The following is a 21,870-nucleotide window of genomic DNA, read 5'->3' as shown; positions in this document are numbered from 1 at the left end:
TCTTTGTCAGGCAAAACTAAATCCCTTAACGAAAAGAGTGTGACATCGATTTCGATTGATACTCTTTTACCTAATATATGATGAATATTGTGTACTTATTAGAGACATCCACACTGCAATAAAAAAAAACCAATGAAATAGTTATAGTTCAGTGAAAAGGAGAAATAAAAAGGGCAAAAGGGAAAAGGAGAAGATGGCTATTGAACGATAGGGGGATTAGGCAGCGTTGAAGGAATGATTCAGCCTATTTCTCGAGAGGCCCTTGTTCGAAAAAGTCGTTTGGTTGTTGAGAAAGTAAAAGTTGAGAGTTAATTTGGAAAAAGTTTGTGAATACGTTTTTAAGTTAAACGTGGAGAATCAGGTATGGAATAAATTAGTGAAGAAATCGAGGTGGTGTAGAAATCTTAGGCGGCATTTTTCCGATATTAGGACCCGTTGGTTTTAGCCCTGAATCCGATTCTGTCCGGTGTTACAGATACAGCCGACTTCCGGCTTCCCGGAGTTCCTGGACGTGCTGAGGTGGCCCGCAGAGCTTGGCCGACGCGACATACCGTCGGGCTAGCTGAGAGTCCCGCCACCGTGAAGCTCCAGAACGAATAGGGCAGTGGACATAACCTCATTGTGTCCCCACACCGAGAATTACACCGAGTTTCGGACCCCATTGAGTTCTGCCGTAACCCTTCTACGCCAGGCAACCGTAGTTGTCGCTGGTCCAACCCGCAGATCGAGACCAGTAACCACAAAGCGCTCCCGACAATTCTCCAGCAGTTCCCGGCCGGCCCCATAGGTATTTATTTAATAAGTGCACAACACACACACACTCATTCACACAGCTCTGTAATTTCTAGGGTAATAAATCTTGAAATTGTGATTGATTAGCTTTTGCATTACACCCACATATCCGAGGTCTGATTAGCCGACTAGATTCCACTCCAGCCGACCTTGAGACCAGAGAGGTGCTCCAGATCGCGCTAGCCAGGAAAAGAGGTTGTTGTAGAACCCGGCCTCACACGACAAGCCGTTGCTCTGCCAAGCTTGCCGAGGTCTTTTGTCCTGGTAGCACGTGGGCTACCCTACATACCAGTAAATTTTTTGTCGTCAAATTTTACTCATTTTTTGCTCAAGAAGTTGCTATTTTTCATTTGCAATGACTTCCATTATCATCATTCTTGATGCCCACGCCGACAGACATCGGATTGGCCAGCCGATCCGGAAGATCGCCCTCCGGACGTATAGCAGGAGCTCCTCAAATTAATCGCATAAATTGTTCGTAAGTACGTACCGGATCTAAGCGCAACTGGAAGAGAATTAAATTTTCTTTCCAAAAAGTGCCCGTTTGTTTCTCTACGATGCGGAATTCGATACGAAAAGTGAAAAAAGCCCACTTTGCCTATGCTGCGCCATGGCACTTTTTGGCGGAGTCACGTTTTTCGTAGGGTTCTCATTCCTACCACCAGATGCGGAGGGATCGTTAGCTTCCGTCAGATTTGCCTATTGCAACAGGATCAAAACTGACTAAGTTATAGCAAAAAAACAAAACGGCCCGCGCAAAACAAAAAGCGGGAGCATTTTATCTTTCCTCTCTTATAGATGAAACGATCATTCCACTACCCACATCCAAAGAAGCGCTTCAACATACAAGCGACTTCATCGATCCAATCACGCGAGTCGTTGATGCGCACGAAATAGGCGAAAAAGGATGTGAAAACAACATGCGCACCCTCATTGAAAACCTCGTGCACTATGGCCTATCAAACTTCCCTCATCTCATCTCATAACTTATCGCATCCGATCGCATCTCACCTTACCCACTATGGTCACAGCCTAAAGCGAGAGATTGTTGGCGCACATGGATGTTTCGCATGCTTCGGCGTGGAGCACTCTGGCAGCGGTAGGGTGGTGGCATAGTGAGATTAAGTTGAAAAATTTACTTGATTCCTATTGGATACGCACTAGTATTTCATAGTGGTTTGTTCACTTGAAGTTGTGAACCTCAAAAGGATCGAATGAGTAGTTTATATCGTTTGTAGCAAAATGTTAACATTATAGTGATTTAGTTTAGTTTTTATCAACTGTGTAGTGAACGCAGTGGACCTACACACTAAGATCAGCTCGGTATTTTCCCCATCTTTTTACTGAGTTCTCAACAGGAGATTTAACTCGGTACGCTCGGTTATTTATTTTGCGGATATTCTGTAAATGAGTTACCGAGCTCAGCTCATAAACTGTCAAAAGTTACTGAAGCACGGTAAATATCGTTTGATGAACGGTCAATACGATTACCGAGTGTACCGAAATAAATCTGCTGTTGAAAACTCAGTAAAAAGATGGAAAAAATACTGAAGTCAGTGAAAAAATTACTGAGCTGGAACATCTGAATCTTAGTGTGTATGGACGAGACGCCACTGGGCAAGTATAAATCAAATTTCATAGTGCTGAGTTGCAAAAAGATATTTACAATCCACTTGCGTCGTGTTTTCGGCAGTTTTGTTCTCTTCGTCACGGGAGGTTTTTAGAAACCTATTGAACTCAAAGTTGGCCTCAAATCCTTCCAAAGTAAGCTGAATGATATGGCAATGTTTCAGGCATTTTTGGCCGACAAAAAACCTCTACGACGGAGAGGACAAACCTGCCAATAATATCCAACGTCACCCTAGGTATTAGGTATTCAAAATAAGTCATGTTTAGAAGTACACCACGAATGAAACTTTTTATATTTAGAATTATGAGTCAAAATGTTGAATATTTGATGGGCTAAACGTGCTTTGAACTAAGTTTTTATAAGAAATCAGTGTATAAAAAGGTATTAGAAGATTTTTTTTTGAGCGTTTGTAAAAAAAATATCTCTTGAACCATAAGAGACGAAAATGTTTATTGTGACCTGAAATTATGGAAGGACCGGGTTAAAATAAATAGAAACTTCAATGCAAATGTACTTTCGACTTCTAAATCAGTATGACAAATTTCCAAAACTATCAACACGGTGCTTTTTTGAAGGCTTTCAATCTAATGTAAAAACTTGATTGTCCCAAACCCGATGTGAATATTTTATATTGACGACCCGCCGGCTATAGGTTATCATTTTCTTTATCATCGTCTCCATCCGTAACCAAACGTTTTACAATTTTATCGTTCCTGTACATGTTTCTTAAAAAATATTTTCTGCCGTTTCAAGAAATTATTTATGAAGCAGATGAAGAAACCCAAACTCTGCAATTTGCGGCTTAAGCCTGGCTTAGCCTCAGAGCACCGTTTAAAATAAGCCACTTAACGTAAACCGTAGCTTTATGTAACCGGGTTCAATGGTTAAGCCGAGGTGAAGAAATTGAAAAAAAGTTAAGCCCGGCTTAAAATGTTGCTAAGCCTGGATTAAAATTTAAGCCCGGGTGAAGAAATCGGCCCTTCTTTACCCTGGCCGATTTCTTCACCCTGGCTTAAGAGTTAAACCAGGTTTAACTATATGTATGGGTAAGCCTGGCTTACCGGTTAAGCCGAGGTGAAGAAATCGGCCCTAAGGACCGATGCTTTTACACCGTGCTTTTCAAATGGGTGCTGGGTACCCGGGTACCCTGTCGGCCACATAAGGGTTAAACTTTTCTGAAGATGCTGGCTTTCAAATTCTACTTTCTTGAAAACAAAGATGCCTTTTACAATAACTTCACGAGATTTTTAACAAGAAAATCGGCCGAATATCTGACCTACTATTTGGCCGAATATTCGTTTCGCCGAATAATAAAATTCGAATTAATCGGTATTCGGCCAAATGCCGAATAGTACTATTCGGTACATCACTAGGCCTAACATACTCATTTGCTTAGGATGTCCATTATGCCCCTAACCCCTCTATAGTCTCAAGAGCATGGTAACGAATCATGCAAAAATAAAGACTTTCAAAAAAATAACATTGGGTTCTTGCTCTCACAGCATGGTTCTGTAACCCGCGGTTACAATTTTGTGCCGAATTTGTGAACACCACTGTGTTTTGGATCATTTTAATTTGTTTGTTTTAATATTTACTTTTTATTTGAAATTAGTTTTGTTAATTTAGGGAATTAAAATCGTATGTGTATTGTATCGGTGAGTCATTTGACCCCCAATCTCCCCCTCATAGCACACATCGACAGCAGCAGCAGCAGGAGAAACAATCGAGTGCGGTGTGTGGCTGTTTTGTTTTCATTCTGGAGAAAGTTACGAACCACGCAACGCAACGGTCGCGATCGTTTGTTCACTCCGCGAAATTTTACCGGGAAAGTGCCGTTTTTTGTGGTTTTTACAAAACGAGCCAGCTGGAAGGTTGTACCCAGCCTCGGAAGTGAGTGAATCCCTACCCATTAGTGCCGGCCCGTGGTTCGGGAACATTAAAAAAAGTGCTGTGAAAGTGCAGTGAAAAGGGTGTTGGACCGCCGCCATTCGGGAAGCTAATTATCAAGGAGATTTCGCTTCCCGGCGGTACCGTCAAGTGTCCTACACACCCACCGTCCTCGCTACACGGGCTCAGCCAGTAGAGCCAGTCTCGCCCGTGTAGCTAAACGTCAAGGAGGACGAAGACAGGTAGGTGTAAAGGGGCTCACCACCTGTGGTAGTACTCCGTGGAGACTACCAGGGCTGTTCACGGCGAGTGAATTTGCTCGGCGTTTATCGCCAAAGTCGCTAGGGGGGATTCGATAAAGGAGTCCGCTCTTCCCCCAGGTAATCGTCAAGGACGGTTGCTTAGGCAACCCCCAAAGTGCCCACGAAGAAGAAGAACGAGAAGAAGAAAGAAAAGAAGAATAAGAAGGAACTCGAGAAGGAAGCACCGCATAGTCCGTGTGGGAGCAGCAGCGACCACCACCACTGCAGCAAGGGCCCCAACGAGTCGACCGAAGCCAAAGTGACAAAGGGGATAACGGGGCAAAAGGTTAGATAGTATTAAAAGTATTCAAAATTGATTTATTATTATTTTTACATTTAATTCCATCCGAAATTCAAATATTAGTGGAGGTACCCTGCTTTAGGCCGCCCTGCCGGGTAACAGCAGGTAAGGGCTGAAAGCCTCTCCTTACAGTTCCTGAGAGGAACACGAACACCATATCGCAGTACAATCCACCATAATCCCCTGGAGAAACTGTGACAAATGGTCAAAAAGTAAAATATCAAGTGAAAAATGAAAGCATACTTTGTAAGGGACGAATTTTCACAAAGCAATTTATAGAGGTATTCACGTTCAAATGTGTGGAGTTTGGTATTTCACTAGGAAGGAATCACCCCTCACGTGCAGCACACACAACTTACCCAGGCTGACGTCGGTTCGCAAGTGGCAAGAGTGAACGCGGTTGGGTGACGCCTGGAGCTGTTGCTATGCAAGCAGGGATGCTAACGTTGTCTGCTTGACATTTCGCATCACATTCAAATGCGCTATATCGCCTGCTGTGATCAATCTCCTTTCCACAGCTTTATGCAGTACATCTTATATCTCACATCCTTCTTCTACTCTAAAGAAGTTTTACACATTTTTAACAAAAAAAAAGAATTTCCGTATCTCAATTTGGAGTGTTTACTTATAACGATTTAACATATTGCGGATATTCCACTTGTTTAGACTTCTGCGCAACAATTAGTTGCGTGGGCCCACAGATATAAAACCAGACCGCGTCCTGGTGAATATTTTACGCTGTGTTGCTAGGTACACATTTGGTGATAGTTTTGCATTGTAAGCAAACATTTATAACGCACCTACGCTGAAAATGAGCCTAATCATTTGCGTCGGAATCTATAAATCATCACAACGGACAATAAGTTACTGTTATATTACATCATCGCATACGTTGCAATTGCTGCCATGAAGCTACCGAATACAGTTTCATTGTGAGGTACCATTCTGACTGTGCTGCTGCTACTTTTTTCAAAATAGCTCGAACATTTTAGTGCTTAATTGTGGGAATGATATTTTCCGACGAGCAATAGGAGCTTGCACAGTGACGTCATTATCTCTCTCTCTCTCTTTCTCTCGTTCGGGGTCACTCGATACAGCCGTCCTTGCTCGCGAAATAATTTTGAGGGCAATGCTTACAAATTGTATCTCATTTCGTTAGTTATGTTGGTAATGCAAGCCTCTATACTTGTAGTATTTAAAAGAAATTACCGTTTTGGTACTGGGTGATCCAGAAAAAAATCTTGTTCTTTGAGTCTTTTTATTTAATTTTATACCCAAATTTATCCCATTGCTCCGTCGTTTAAATTCGATATATCTGATAAAATACATTATAGATAAAGTTTATTGCCTTGCCGTTCATTGGAACACTAGTCACAGAAAACAAACTGCATTAACATAATCCTTCTTCTGGCCAACCAACATTGACGACACTCTTTGATAAATAATATATTGTAACCATTCGATACCACGTTTGCACGAATCAAAACTATGTGATTTTTCTTAAATTTTTTTTTTTTTTGCGTACATTGCCAATGTTTATCTGCTATAACAAACAACACGATGCAAACTTCCAATCCGATATTTGCGCGAAGCAAAACAACGGGATCTTTCCAATCTAGCTTCTCGTCAGCGGAAATTGCCGGGACTCTCTCTTCACGACAAACAACACGCTGTAAGCTTCCGATCCGACATTTGCTCGAAGCAAAACAACGGGATCTTTCTAACCTAGCTTTTCGTAAGCGGACATTACCGGGAGTCTTCCTCCACGACAAACAACACGCTGTAAGCTTCCGATCCGACATTTGCGCGAAGAAAAACAACGGGATCTTTCTAACCTAGCTTTTCGTAAGCGGACATTGCCGGGAGTCTTCCTCCACGACAAACAACACGCTGTAAGCTTCCGATCCGACATTTGCGCGAAGCAAAACAACGGGATCTTTCTAACCTAGCTTTTCGTAAGCGGACATTGCCGGGAGTCTTCCCCCACGACAAACAACACGCTGTAAGCTTCCGATCCGACATTTGCGCGAAGCAAAACAACGGGATCTTTCTAACCTAGCTTTTCGTAAGCGGACATTGCCGGGAGTCTTCCCCCACGACAAACAACACGCTGTAAGCTTCCGATCCGACATTTGCGCGAAGCAAAACAACGGGATCTTTCTAACCTAGCTTTTCGTAAGCGGACATTGCCGGGAGTCTTCCCCCACGACAAACAACACGCTGTAAGCTTCCGATCCGACATTTGCGCGAAGCAAAACAACAGGATCTTTCTAACCTAGCTTTTCGTAAGCGGACATTGCCGGGAGTCTTCCTCCACGACAAACAACACGCTGTAAGCTTCCGATCCGACATTTGCGCGAAGCAAAACAACGGGATCTTTCTAACCTAGCTTTTCGTAAGCGGACATTGCCGGGAGTCTTCCTCCACGACAAACAACACGCTGTAAGCACAAAACAAAACAATTCGATCACTCTAGCGCTGCTGGAATTTGTTCTTTTGTTGCACTTTCACACTCTTTCCCGTCAATAATTGCCCATGCACTAACAGTTTTCCGCAGGCATGCTCCAGCGGGAGCAACGTCCCCGAAAAATATCACACCGAACTACCACTTTTCACATATGGGTTTTGTGTTTCCCTCACTTGTTCACTAATGCATGCACATTGAAGGGTGATTCCTCCCAGCAAAAATATAGGTTCCATTTCCTCAATTGAACGAAAAAACTGGCCGGAATTCGCCAATGTGGAGTTTGGTATTTCACTAGGAAGGAATCACCCCTCACGTGCAGCACACACAACTTACCCAGGCTGACGTCGGTTCGCAAGTGGCAAGAGTGAACGCGGTTGGGTGACGCCTGGAGCTGTTGCTATGCAAGCAGGGATGCTAACGTTGTCTGCTTGACAGTTCGCATCACATTCAAATGCGCTATATCGCCTGCTGTGATCAATCTCCTTTCCACAGCTTTATGCAGTACATCTTATATCTCACAAAATGGATGCGTGCCTTTTTTGTAGATGTAGTTGTGAAACTGCGAGGAAAATGTTTGCACTCTTACCCCGGACGTTAGTTTTATCATTATTTACCCGTTTTACCCAATTCGATTGGGTAATATTTGCATATGCAATCTGAATAGCCTTTCAATCGGCGTGCACTTTTGTGTGAGGAAAAATTCGCGCTAGTGTTCGTGTGTTGAAATGTCACTTATCTCTATTCTCGACTTTTTGTCCTTCGATCTTTCCCTTAACTCAGTACTTCCTAAACTGGTGCGCCGTGAACATCTCTCAGGTGCACCGCAGGTTCTTGAGCCAAAACATAAAGAACCAACTCTTATTATTGAAGGCAGAATATATTTTTAGTTGTTTTTGTATTGTTACTAAAACTCGTGTCTTCTCAAACCCTTTTATGTATCATACCAATGTCTTACCTTTTTGAGGAAGACTTTAAAAAAAAGTCATTCAAAGGGGGTTTCCCTCTTCTAAATTTTCAATTAAAAAGTAAATATTCCCAAATCTCATGAAACACTTAGATTTTTACAAAATTTTAAATTTCCGTAATTTTGAAAGTTTTCGTAAAAACTCTCAAATTGTTATTTGAACTTTGATTTGATTTTATCAATAGCTTGTTATTCAAAGTAAATATTACAAGAAACTGTCATCTACATATTATTACTGTCAATCTCCAGGTCTTTGTGCTGTATCAAACGTTTTGGGACGACGTTTTTATTTACATCACGATCATAACTTGTTTGTTTGTCTCTATGTATAATTGAGATTTCCAGCTCTAGGCTGGTTTAGCTCCTTATCGAAAAAAAAATCTACGACAATTTATGTGTCGATTTCATGCGGGATTCTGAAACCCACCTTTTTTTAGTTCTTGAGTTGGCATCTTTGAGTTCTGAATACAAAACATGGCCCCCCACCGTCACCGTCAGCCGTCCTAACAGCTTCTAAACAGTCCATTTTTGTATCTATTTTCCCTAAAATTTGTTTACTTTGTTTAACAAATTCAAAAGTTCAATGCAATACTCCAGAAATTTGTTTTATGTTCTGCATCTTTAAGCAATTTTTCTTTTATTAAGAAAGCATGACATTGAAGGTTTTTTCTTGCGATTTATATTTGAAACTTTGAACTGAAGGTGTTAAAATTAATTAAATTCTTTGTAAAAAGTTGTTGGTGTGCCGCGACAATTTTAAAAATTTCAAAAGGCGCGGTAGCAAAAAGTTTGGAAACCTCTGCCTTAACTCACCTAATATAGAAACGACAGTGGAAATATGGGTTGGTTTAATTCAAAGTTAGAGAAACCTTGAATTTCTGCTGTAGAGCCACGATACATTTACCTTGAGAAAAAAATGAATGTATTAGGAAATTCGGAATGCTAAAAATAAACAAGTATTAACTGGATTAGTCATGTATTTCATAAAAAATCAAGCGGTAAAAGGTTTGAAACACATAAAATCAAGAACTCTTGCAAGGAGACATTCCATTAGATCGAATTGATTCATCGCATGTGTTAGCAGTTCAAGTCTTTTTTCTTTAGTGAGCTCGGGAAGCGAACCTCCGTTCATCATACTGATACTAACATCTACACTGTTGCTGTTAATACATTCCGGAGCTTGGGCTATACTTGAGCGTTCTTCTGTGAAATGAGCTTTTGCTAAATTTATCGATTTTCGTAGAGGATCCAGGTATTGTTGCTCGATTTCTCTCGTATACTCCCAAATAGAGGTCTGGTTCAATCTATCACGAAGAAGAAGAAACCGCAATACGTTGAGCCCAGTGATTATAGTGTCCGCATTTTCAACCAAGTCGGTTTCAATTCCATTTTTCAAAACGCAAATTTCTGTTAGCAACAAATGTTTGAGCGATTTTCCAGTATACCATGTGCTTGGTATACTACTGCAGCTCAATTCCTTGCTCACCAAATCTTTGTAGATTGTTGCTACATAAGAGTGCAATCCATTATGTTGTACCATTTTGAAAAGATTTGCGATGACCAGGTATCTGCCCTCGGAATCAAATTGTAAGATATAATTCCTAAGAAGCAATGTCCCATCTTTGCGATGTTTTTCATTACTGGAGAAAACAATTAAGTTTGATAAGCTTTCGCAAAACGTTCGATGAATTTCAACATCCAGATTATCTGGCGACAGCATTTCCGGGCCCAACTTGTCCAGTAATTTCTTGGCGAGTATTAATCCTTTGTGATGCACAACAATGTTTTCATTACTTATTAACTTTGTGCAATAATACAAGCCCATTTCGAAAATATAACGTTGTGTGTAAACCGTTGGGGCTGTATTAAGGAGCACATCTTCCCCTAATAAAAGATAATGAAACATTGCCAGCGCAAGTATGGGGCACTTTTCTTCATTCATGAAAATGTCCTGCGTGAGAGTATTATTCTGATGACGTCTTCCGGACCAACGCAATCGCCTTTCTCCGTAAGGTAGTAAAAGTAACGGATCACCTAGCAAACTGCATACCGTTGACATCAAATCTTCCGCAACTTGACGACTATACGTTTTAGCATCTGCAATAGAAAATGAGTATAAAACATCTGTGGCAAAAAATACAGTGACCCCACAATTTATGAATCAGCAAAAATGACCACAGTTTATGGATCACTCATTTGATCAACATGGTGATTCATAAATAGTGTACAAAATTAAGGTGATTCATCGGTGTGGGGTCACATAGCTTGCACAAAAAGTATTAACAGTCATAGAACTACAATAAACAAAAGCATAAACATATTAGCATAGAGCACGTTCAGCGAGCCTGTCTGGGTCATATTGACTCCAATATCCTACTACAGTTAAAAGAGAAGAGAGAATCGCTGAGGAGATTCTCTATAGACCCCAGGACAGTGTTGTGGGGGCCCCCGAGATGAACTAGCCTAGGGTTAAAAATCTCGTTAATACAGACAAAAAAAAAGTGTTGTGGGGGCCCTTATGAAGAGGATATATATATTTTTTTTTGCTAGGTTTCTAGCTGCACTCTGAATAGAGTTGAAACCTCTACACTAGACCCGAAGATAGAAAAGAGTACGTAATCTTTCAGAAGCAGTTTGCCAGCCGTACGCGGAAAATGATATCCATTAAGACACTGTTGAAAACTGACTCAAAAAGTTACGTATTTATCCTCGTTAAGTCAGTTTCCATATGTTTGTTTTTTTTTTTCATCGAATCAATCAAACCCCGTATGTCAAAATATAGTCAATCCTGGGTCAAATTGTTTTCTTGATTTTGCTAATCGTTTTCTACTTCTCTGTGTTCATCTCTTGTGTCCTTAAATTATCATCGGTCCAAAACCCACAGAAACATGTAACTGAACTTCTGATATTTTTCTGTTGGTGTCATAATACCATCTAAGAGATAAACAAAAATACGCCAAGTTGATTAGTTGATTGCAATAAAATTTTAAAATAATAAAGATTGCTTGTCTATTATGTATTCATCCCACTACAAATACTATGAAAAATATTCAAATTCTTTCAATTGTCCTAACGGTCCTACCTAGACAAACCATGTCATTTTCTCAAGTGTAGCGTAGAAATGTCAACCTAGTCATATACAAGTAACGTTGTTCAGTTAATAAAAGCAGTCAATTTTTGTCCAAAATGTCACATCGAACGCATTGACGTCAACAATGCGTTTAAGTGTTCGCACGTTAGCTTCGAATCTATCAGCTCAATTAACCCTAAAAGGGATACCTTCATGGCCTCAGTTTCGTCACCTCGCTGAGTGTGTTCCATCAAAGACGAGCCCTGAAAGGCGCCTGGGGTCCAATGGACCCCAGTGCTGCAAATCTCCTTCCCACTATTAGTTCTTCGGTCGATTTTAATTGCTTTAAAGAAAATATGACCAACTAACATTGTAAAAATTCGAAAAGCGACTATGACATCAATAAATTACTAATCAAAATCAACCGAGAAACGTAAGAAATAGAGCCCAAACAATATTTTGAAGTCAGCTGGCTGTTAAAGGTTCCAAGACCTGTCACAAATCCTATAATGCTTTCATTAGGATTTGTAACGGTTATCAAAACCTTCTCAAATCCAACCGACTTGGAACTATTGCTTGAGAATAGACTCTAATGAGCCCCGGCGGTTCCTCCGTGTTTATCGAGCATGTCTGCTGCATATGATCAGCCATACTCCATCTGCAGCAGCCTGTTCGTGATGAACCGTTGAAGGCGCATTAAAGTGTTAAAAAGGTGATATGTTTCACTAAAGAACACTACATTACAATAATCAAAATGAAACTCCTTCACTTTAATACCGTCAACCCCTGCGAACTTGGCCATGGTCTTATGAAGAGGATATATTTTTGCCCATATAACATGAAAAACCCGATTTAATCCACCTATGGTGAACAGAACCCTTCTTACACTTATTAAAATTATTGTTGCGTTATTCGTATTTAACATAATTATTTTGTATGATTGTGCCTTTTGGTCATCCTAGAAATACCAGAAATGTCAAGCTCCTCCTAGAAACTTGTAGGGAATGCTTAAAAAATAGCTAGAATATTCTGGAATATTGTATCTTTTGTTAGGGTAGGTAATCAAAATTTGAACCAAATTGCGGCTTTCTGAAGCAATGCAAATTTTAAGTGATTTTTTCTCCCACATGGAAATAATTTACTACGGCAAAATCGTATGTACATGAAAGCCACGGGTATAAGCTTTCTGTTAAATGGTAAAAAGTTTGTATTTGCACCGAATTTCATTGAAATATTTCCCTGGGCTTGGATTATATCTTCCAGGAAGCTTTGATTTCAGGCATGCGGTCGATGGCCTTTGCAGTAATGATTAGAATAGCTGAATGTATAATCAATGGCAAACAATTCTGTAAGAATCAGATCTCCAAGTCATCTGATATAGTTATACTGATCATGACGCTGCATAGTATATCGAACATTTGTCGAAGTCATTTATGTGCCGGGAAAATATAATTCCAAGTTGGAGAGAATATTACAAACTGAGGCTGTCATCGGATAGGAAAGAGAACACTTCGAAACGTAAAATGCGGAACCAGAGTTGCCAGATTGACGGATCAGAAGATAGTGTAACGATTGAGGATGTCGATGTGACGGAAGTTGAATCAACCGATTTTTCACCGGTAAAAACACGGAGTATGAAAAACAAATAAGGTAAAAATAAGTAAAACTATGTATTTTATGTTAAAATTTAAGAGATGAACCAGCCTAGGGCTGAAAATCTCTATAATAAAGACATAAAAAAAAAATTACAAACTGAGGGAGGGTAATTGGCCCAGTCAGACCCCTGAATGGGCAATGTGGGTTAGTTTATGGGAATGCCATTGAAGGTTTGTAATATTCTCCGAGGCTTTCGAAATCCAACAGGGCGCGTCCCCGGGTTGCGGATAGGGGGAAAAGGGAGATTTTTCACATTTGTACTGTAATCAGCCAATGTGGTATTATCTCCTACGGTGTTGTAGTGCGAATGAATGATCTCATTCTATGGAAATTCGAACCTTGTAATGTATTGTTTATCAACTTCAATTTTCTAAGCTTGATAAGGTTTTGAAGACAAACATGATATGAGAGAATTGCCTAATAGGAAAGTCACATCAGCAAAGCTTCTACATATGCAAATGCTATCCATGGGGTCATGTCTAGCATTTAATATGTATGGCAATGACTGATTCTTACCTAGCAGGGGTACTACAAGCACCGACTAAACCGACGTGCCACTCGATTCCGAGACTTGACCGAAATAATTACACGGTAAATTCAAATTGCAGTGATCGCTAGTGTCAAATTGAAAGTGACGTTTAGCCCGTCATGACATTTATACAGCCGGCGTCGCGGCGTCTTGATCAAACGCTGTGTAAACAAAAACACGTGATGGCCAGTATTGTCAATCTGTAGCTACGCGTTGCCTCAGAATGGAGCATTACGGCAATTACGGCATACTTAAGAATTTTGGGAAGCAATTAAGGATGTTATATTAAATGTCCCAGCGTGAAAATAAATTCAAACATTGGTGGCTGTTACCGTCTGCACACTATATTCCCATCGAATTGTGCAAGCGTCGCGACGATGATGCTGCTCCTGCTGCCGTTTTAGTGACGCTGACTGGGCTGACTACTATTTCAACTTTTATTTGAAAAAATAAAATCTCCCAGAAGTCAATACTTATATGAATTAGGCCTAATAATAAATTGTGCTTTCGGAAAATTAAGATATGAAATTGTGTTCTGATGTGGCTGCAGTATGATGAAGGCATGACCGACGACGACGGCGACGCCGCGGAATACAAACAAACACTCTACGTTTAATTCAATCAAAGTATGAAATTCTGTAAGATTATTGAGTCTTTTACGCTCCTCAAAAGTTTTGTTTTGAACACAGTTTGTGAATCTATCTTTTCTTAGTTTATCATGAGAAATTTTAGTAATTGTTATGAAATAAACAGCATTATCGAATGTTTGAAAAATTTGTTCATTCCAGCACACCTATGGGTGGCATTATTTAAGAGTGTTCGAAATATTTCGGCCAAAATAGTTCCGAACCAAAATCAACAGATGGCGCTATTTTTCAACGGTTATTATTTTAAAATTTTGGACGAAAATTTCATGAACCTTGGCACTAGCTGGCATGTCGGTTCGTCGGTGCTACAAGACCACGCGGACAATTCGAATAAAGGCTTAATTGGGGATAATATATTTTCCAGAACTGAAGGGACATTTTTTCCGGGGTGACTGGCGAGTCGGAGAGGGTAGAAGTTTCCGTTTGTTATAATTGACAAAATAAACAATCGGGCGCTTTTTCTTTCTATGACTTGCTTGGTATTTTGTGGATTATTGTTTTTTGGTTTTGGAAGGTATGCGATTCACTATTGAGCCTTAAAATTATTTTGCATCTGAATAGCATTGATATCGTCAAGTCTGCACCAACACCCTAAAGCTTAGTACTCAGATCGCAAGAAATGAGGTCAAGGAAAAAAGTGCATTTTTACCAAAGTAATTTTGACAATCGATCTTGAGAGAGAAAAAAGAAAAAAAAAATCGACGAAACTCTTTGTTTACCAATCTGACTGACTTGGAATGGAACCGGGACAATCGGCAAGAACAAGCAAACTCCCCTCCCAGGAGCAGGCATGAATCTACTGATCTGGACCACAGCAAACTGGAAGATTGACCAGCAATTCGAAGCGCTCCAGCTCTATTTGACCGGTGATATTCTGAGCGGGCCAACTGGCTGTTTGCTGCAACCAGACACGATTTGTTTTAGAAAATATCGCGCTGCTGGAAAAATGTGATTTTGAATTCGAAAAGGAATTGCTTCGGGTATTCGGAAAATCCACCGGAGCCTCCTCCAGGAATTCCGTAGAGGATTCTTCCTAGAAATTCCTTCGGTGATTCCTCCAGCAATTTGTGCAGATACAACTCCAGGAATTCCTCCGGGGATTCATCCTTAAAATCCTTCTAAACTTCCTCCAGGGGTTCTTCCGGGAATTCCTCCGAGGATTCCTCCAGGAATTTATCTGAAGACTCCTTCAGAAATTCCTCCAGGAATTTCATCGGTGATTCCTCCAGGAATTCCCCGGGGATTCATCCATGAAATCCTTCTAAGATTCCTCCTGGGATTCTTCCGGGGATTCCTTCAGGAATTTCTCCAAGGATTCCTTCGGAGATTCCTCCAGGAATTCCTTCGGAGATTCATCTGTGAATTCCTTCGGAGATTCATCCGTGAATTCCTTCGGAGATTTCTTCAGGAATTCCATCGGAGATTCCTCCGGGGTTTCTTCCAGAGATTCATCCATGGAATCCTTCTAGGATTCCTCCAGGACTTTTTCCGGGGATTCCTTCAGAAATTGCTCCGGGGATGCCTTCAGAAATTCTACCAGGGATCCCTTCAGAGATTCCTTCGAAAATTGCATCGAAGATTCTTCCGGGAATTCCATCGGAGATTCCTCCGGGGATTCCTCCAGGAGTTCCTCCGGGGATTCCTTCAGGAATTTCTGCGGAGATTCCTCCAGGAATTCCTGCGGAGATACCTCTAGGAATTCCTCCGGGGATTCCTCCAGGAATTCCTCCGGGGATTCCTCCAGGAATTCCTCCGGGGATTTCTCTAGGAATTCCTCCGGGGATTCCTCCAGGAATTCCTCCGGGGATTCCTCCAGGAATTGCTCCGGGGATTCCTCCAGGAATTCCCCCGGGGATTCCTCTAGGAATTCCTCCGGGGATTCCTCCAGGAATTCCTCCGGGGATTCCTCCAGGAATTCCTCCGGGGATTCCTCCAGGAATTCCTCCGGGGATTCCTCCAGGAATTCCTCCGGGGATTCCTCCAGGAATTCCTCCGGGGATTCCTCCAGGAATTCCTCCGGGGATTCCTCCAGAAATTCCTCCGGGGATTCCTCCAGGAATTCCTCCGGGGATTCCTCCAGGAATTCCTCCGGGGATTCCTCCAGGAATTCCTCCGGGGATTCCTCCAGGAATTCCTCCGGGGATTCCTCCAGGAATTCCTCCGGGGATTCCTCCAGGAATTCCTCCAGGAATTCCTCCGGGGATTCCTCCAGGAATTCCTCCGGGGATTCCTCCAGGAATTCCTCCGGGGATTCCTCCAGGAATTCCTCCGGGGATTCCTCCAGGAATTCCTCCGGGGATTCCTCCGGGGATTTCTCCAGGAATTCCTCCGGGGATTTCTCCAGGAATTCCTCCGGGGATTCCTCCAGGAATTCCTCCGGGGATTCCTCCAGGAATTCCTCCGGGGATTCCTCCAGGAATTCCTCCGGGGATTCCTCCAGGAATTCCTCCGGGGATTCCTCCAGGAATTCCTCCGGGGATTCCTCCAGGAATTCCTCCGGGGATTCCTCCAGGAATTCCTCCGGGGATTCCTCCAGGAATTCCTCCGGGGATTCCTCCAGGAATTCCTCCGGGGATTCCTCCAGGAATTCCTCCGGGGATTCCTCCAGGAATTCCTCCGGGGATTCCTCCAGGAATTCCTCCGGGGATTCCTCCAGGAATTCCTCCGGGGATTCCTCCAGGAATTCCTCCGGGGATTCCTCCAGGAATTCCTCCGGGGATTCCTCCAGGAATTCCTCCGGGGATTCCTCCAGGAATTCCTCCGGGGATTCCTCCAGGAATTCCTCCGGGGATTCCTCCAGGAATTCCTCCGGGGATTCCTCCAGGAATTCCTCCGGGGATTCCTCCAGGAATTCCTCCGGGGATTCCTCCAGGAATTCCTCCGGGGATTCCTCCAGGAATTCCTCCGGGGATTCCTCCAGGAATTCCTCCGGGGATTCCTCCAGGAATTCCTCCGGGGATTCCTCCAGGAATTCCTCCGGGGATTCCTCCAGGAATTCCTCCGGGGATTCCTCCAGGAATTCCTCCGGGGATTCCTCCAGGAATTCCTCCGGGGATTCCTCCAGGAATTCCTCCGGGGATTCCTCCAGGAATTCCTCCGGGGATTCCTCCAGGAATTCCTCCGGGGATTCCTCCAGGAATTCCTCCGGGGATTCCTCCAGGAATTCCTCCGGGGATTCCTCCAGGAATTCCTCCGGGGATTCCTCCAGGAATTCCTCCAGGAATTCCTCCGGGGATTCCTCCAGGAATTCCTCCGGGGATTCCTCCAGGAATTCCTCCGGGGATTCCTCCAGGAATTCCTCCGGGGATTCCTCCAGGAATTCCTCCGGGGATTCCTCCAGGAATTCCTCCGGGGATTCCTCCAGGAATTCCTCCGGGGATTCCTCCAGGAATTCCTCCGGGGATTCCTCCAGGAATTCCTCCGGGGATTCCTCCAGGAATTCCTCCGGGGATTCCTCCAGGAATTCCTCCGGGGATTCCTCCAGGAATTCCTCCGGGGATTCCTCCAGGAATTCCTCCGGGGATTCCTCCAGGAATTCCTCCGGGGATTCCTCCAGGAATTCCTCCGGGAATTCCTCCAGGAATTCCTCCAGGAATTCTTCCAGGAATTCTTCCAGGAATTCTTCCAGGAATTCCTCCAGGAATTCTTCCAGGAATTCCTCCAGGAATTCTTCCAGGAATTCCTCCAGGAATTCTTCCAGGAATTCCTCCAGGAATTCTTCCAGGAATTCCTCCAGGAATTCTTCCAGGAATTCCTCCAGGAATTCTTCCAGGAGCTCTTCCAGGAATTCTTCCAGGAGCTCTTCCAGGAATTCTTCCAGGAATTTTTCCAGGAATTCCTCCAGGAATTCTTCCAGGAATTCCTCCAGGAATTCTTCCAGGAATTCCTCCAGGAATTCCTCCAGGAATTCCTCCGGGAATTCTTACAGGAATTCCTCCAGGAATTCTTACAGGAATTCCTCCAGGAATTCTTACAGGAATTCCTCCAGGAATTCTTCCAGGAATTCCTTCAGGAATTTATCCAGGAATTCTTCCAGGAGCTCCTTCAGGAATTCTTCCAGGAATTCATCCAAGAAATTCTCCAGAAATTCTTCCAGGAATTCCTCCAGGAATTTCTTCGGGGATTCCTCCAGGAATTCCTTCGGGGATTCCTCCAGGAATTCCTTCGGGGATTCCTCCAGGAATTCCTTCGGGGATTCCTCCAGGAATTCCTTCGGGGATTCCTCCAGGAATTCCTTCGGGGATTCCTCCAGGAATTCCTTCGGGGATTCCTCCAGGAATTCCTTCGGGGACTCCTCCAGGAATTCCTTCGGGAATTCCTCCAGGAATTCCTTCGGAGATACCTCCAGGAATGCCTTCGGGGGTTCCTTCAGAAATTCCTCAAGGAATTCTTCCAGGAGTTCCTCCAGGAATTCTTTCAGGAATTCCTCCGGGGATTCCTCCAGGTATTTCTCCGGGGATTCCTACAGGAATTCCATCGGAGATTCCTCCGGGGTTTCTTCATCCTGAAATGCCAGGATGACATACTGGAAAAATTCCACGCAGAAATCATGGAGGAATATCAGGCAGAAGTCTTGGTAGAATTCAGGCCAGGATTAAGGATTGTGGGGGTCCGGGGCCAGAGCGGATGTGGAGGCCTGGATGTGGGGCCCGGCCCCCTTAGATCCAGCCCTGAGGAATCCCAAGAGAAATACCAGGATAAATTCCTGAAGGAATTGATAGATGATTCCCTTGAGGAATTTCTGGAGAGTTCCCTGGAAAACTTCCCGGGAGAATCCCATTAAGGATTCTTTAAGGAATCTCTGGAGAAATAATCCTGGAAAAATCCTTGGAGGTGTTCCCTTGAGAATCCCCGGAGAAATTCCTAAGGAATCCCTGGAGGAATTGAGGGAGGAATCCCTGGAGGAATTCCGGGAGGAATCCCTTGAGGACTTCCTGAAAGAATCCCATGAGGGATTTCTTATGGAATACCTGGAGGAATCTCTTGAAGAATCCCCAGAGGAATTCCTTGACAAATCCCTGGAAGAATTAAGGGAGGATTCCCTGGAGAAATTCCGGAAAGAATTTCTGGAAGACTTCCTCTAGGAATTCCATGAGGGATTTCTTCAGGAATTCCTGGAGAAATCTCTAGAGGAATTGGGTTCTTTAGGGGTATCCAGATTATTGCATAATCGGAATCTCCGCCCAAAAATTAGTCGAAATCCAAAACTTCATCATATTAGCTGCCCGGGAACTATTTTCAAAATGCATTTCAAGTTTGTAAGGAGATTTTTTTTTGTTCGGGGCGAACTGTCACTTTATCGATTGAACTGTCATTCTATCCACGGAAATTAAAACTGCTTTGTTTATTTAACCATCAAAACAAAGGAATCGGAACGCAATTAAATCACGTTATACTGAGAAAAATGAGCTCTTTCGATTAGGCTAAAGAAAAAGGCAATATTTAATTCACTAAACAACCCAATTCCTGAAGAAATCCCTAGAGGAATTCCTGGAGAAATCCCAAAAGAAATTCCTGGAGAAATCTCTAGAGGAATTCCTGGAGAAATCCGTAGAGGAATTCCGGGAGAAATCTCTAGAAGAATTCCTGGAGAAATCCCTAAAGAAATTCCTGAAGAAATCCCTAGAAGAATTCCTAGAGAAATCTCTAAAGGAAATCCTGGAAAAATCCCTGGAGGAATACTTGGAGGAATTCTTGGAAGAATCTCTGGAGGAATCCTGGGGGAAATCCATGGAGGAATTCCTGGAGAAATTTCTGGAGGAATCTCTGGAGGAATTCCTGGAGAAATTCCCGAAAGAATTCCTGGTGAAATTCCCGAATGAATTCATGGAGAAATTACTTGGAGGAATCCCCGAATAAATTCTTGGGAGAAACCCTGCAGGAATTCATGGAGGGATCCCTGGAGGAATCCCTGGAGAAATTACCGGAAGAAATCGTGGTGAAATTCCTGAAGGAATTCATGGAGGAACTACCTAAGGAATCCTTGGAGGAATCCCTGGAGGAATTCCTGGAGGAATCCCTGGATGAATTCCTGGAGGAATCCCTGGATGAATTCCTGGAGGAATCCCTGGATGAATTCCTGGAGGAATCCCTGGATGAATTCCTGGAGGAATCCCTGGAGGAATCCCTGGAGGAATTCCTGGAGGAATCCCTGGAGAAATTCCTGGGAGAATCCCTGGAGGAATTCCTGGAGGAATCCCTGGAGGAATTCCTGGAAGAATTCCTGGAGGAATTCCTGGAAGAATTCCTGGAGGAATTCCTGGAAGAATTCCTGGAGGAATTCCTGGAAAAATTCCTGGAGGAATTCCTGGAAGAATTCCTGGAGGAATTCCTGGAAGAATTCCTGGAGGAATTCCTGGAAGAATTCCAGGAAGAATTCCTTAAAGAATTCCTGGAGGAATTCCTGGAAGAATTCCTGGAGGAATTCCTGGAAGAATTCCTGGAGGAATTCCTGGAAGAATTCCTGGAGGAATTCCTGGAAGAATTCCTGGAGGAATTCCTGGAAGAATTCCTGGAGGAATTCCTGGAAGAATTCCTGGAGGAATTCCTGGAAGAATTCCTGGAGGAATTCCTGGAAAAATTCCTGGAGGAATTCCTGGAAGAATTCCTGGAGGAATTCCTGGAAGAATTCCTGGAAGAATTCTTGGAGGAATTCCTGGAAGAATTCCTGGAGGAATTCCCGGAAGAATTCCTGGAAGAATGCCTGGAAGAATTCCTGGAGGAATTCCTGAAAGAATTCCTGGAAGAATTCCTGAAGGAATACTTGGAGGAATTCTTGGAAGAATCTCTGGAGGAATTCCGGGAGGAATCCTGAGGGAAATCCCTGGAGGAATTCCTGGAGAAATTTCTGGAGGAACTCCTGGAGGAATCTCTGGAGGAATTCCTGGAGAAATTCCCGAAAGAATTCCTGGTGAAATTCCCGAATGAATTCATGGAGAAATTACTTGGAGGAATCCCCGAATAAATTCTTGGGAGAAACCCTGCAGGAATTCATGGAGCGATCCCTGGAGGAATCCCTGGAGAAATTACCGGAAGAAATCGTGGTGAAATTCCTGAAGGAATTCATGGAGGAACTACCTAAGGAATCCTTGGAGGAATCCCTGGAGGAATTCCTGGAAGAATTCCTGAAGGAATTCCTGGAAGAATTCCTGAAGGAATTCCTGGAAGAATTCCTGAAGGAATTCCTGGAAGAATTCCTGAAGAAATTCCTGGAAGAATTCCTGAAGAAATTCCTGAAAGAATTCCTGGAGAAAATCCTGGAAGAATTCCTGGAGGAATTCCCGGAGGAATTCCTGGAGGGATCCCCGGAGGAATTCCTGGAGGAATCCCCGGAGGAATTCCTGGAGGAATCCCCGGAGGAATTCCTGGAGGAATTCCTGGAGAAATCCCCGGAGGAATTCCTGGAGGAATCCCCGGAGGAATTCCTGGAGGAATCCCCGGAGGAATTCCTGGAGGAATCCCCGGAGGAATTCCTGGAGGAATCCCCGGAGGAATTCCTGGAGGAATCCCCGGAGGAATTCCTGGAGGAATCCCCGGAGGAATTCCTGGAGGAATCCCCGGAGGAATTCCTGGAGGAATCCCCGGAGGAATTCCTGGAGGAATCCCCGGAGGAATTCCTGGAGGAA

The 21,870-nt window shown here is 43.2% G+C and overlaps 1 protein-coding gene across 4 annotated transcripts in view; it reads right to left on the bottom strand.

Moving 5' to 3' along the window:
- The window catches only part of LOC109405972 (ubiquinone biosynthesis protein COQ9, mitochondrial), a 167,101-nt gene that overhangs the window by 86,330 nt on the left and 58,901 nt on the right, over positions 1–21,870 (bottom strand). The window contains exon 2 of one of the 4 annotated variants that reach the window (XM_029876975.2): positions 9,303–10,440. The exons of the other annotated variants lie outside the window; for them this stretch is intronic. Coding sequence (XP_029732835.1) covers positions 9,335–10,440 — 1,106 coding nt within the window. The 3' untranslated portion in view covers positions 9,303–9,334. Of the gene's footprint in view, positions 1–9,302; positions 10,441–21,870 lie in introns of those variants that run through there. 4 annotated transcript variants of the gene reach the window in all.

This window comes from Aedes albopictus, chromosome 2 (assembly GCF_035046485.1).
Source record: "Aedes albopictus strain Foshan chromosome 2, AalbF5, whole genome shotgun sequence".
NCBI lineage: Eukaryota > Metazoa > Arthropoda > Insecta > Diptera > Culicidae > Aedes > Aedes albopictus.
The sequence above is the reverse complement of the archived record's forward strand: the minus strand, read 5'-3'. Positions and strand labels throughout refer to the sequence as shown.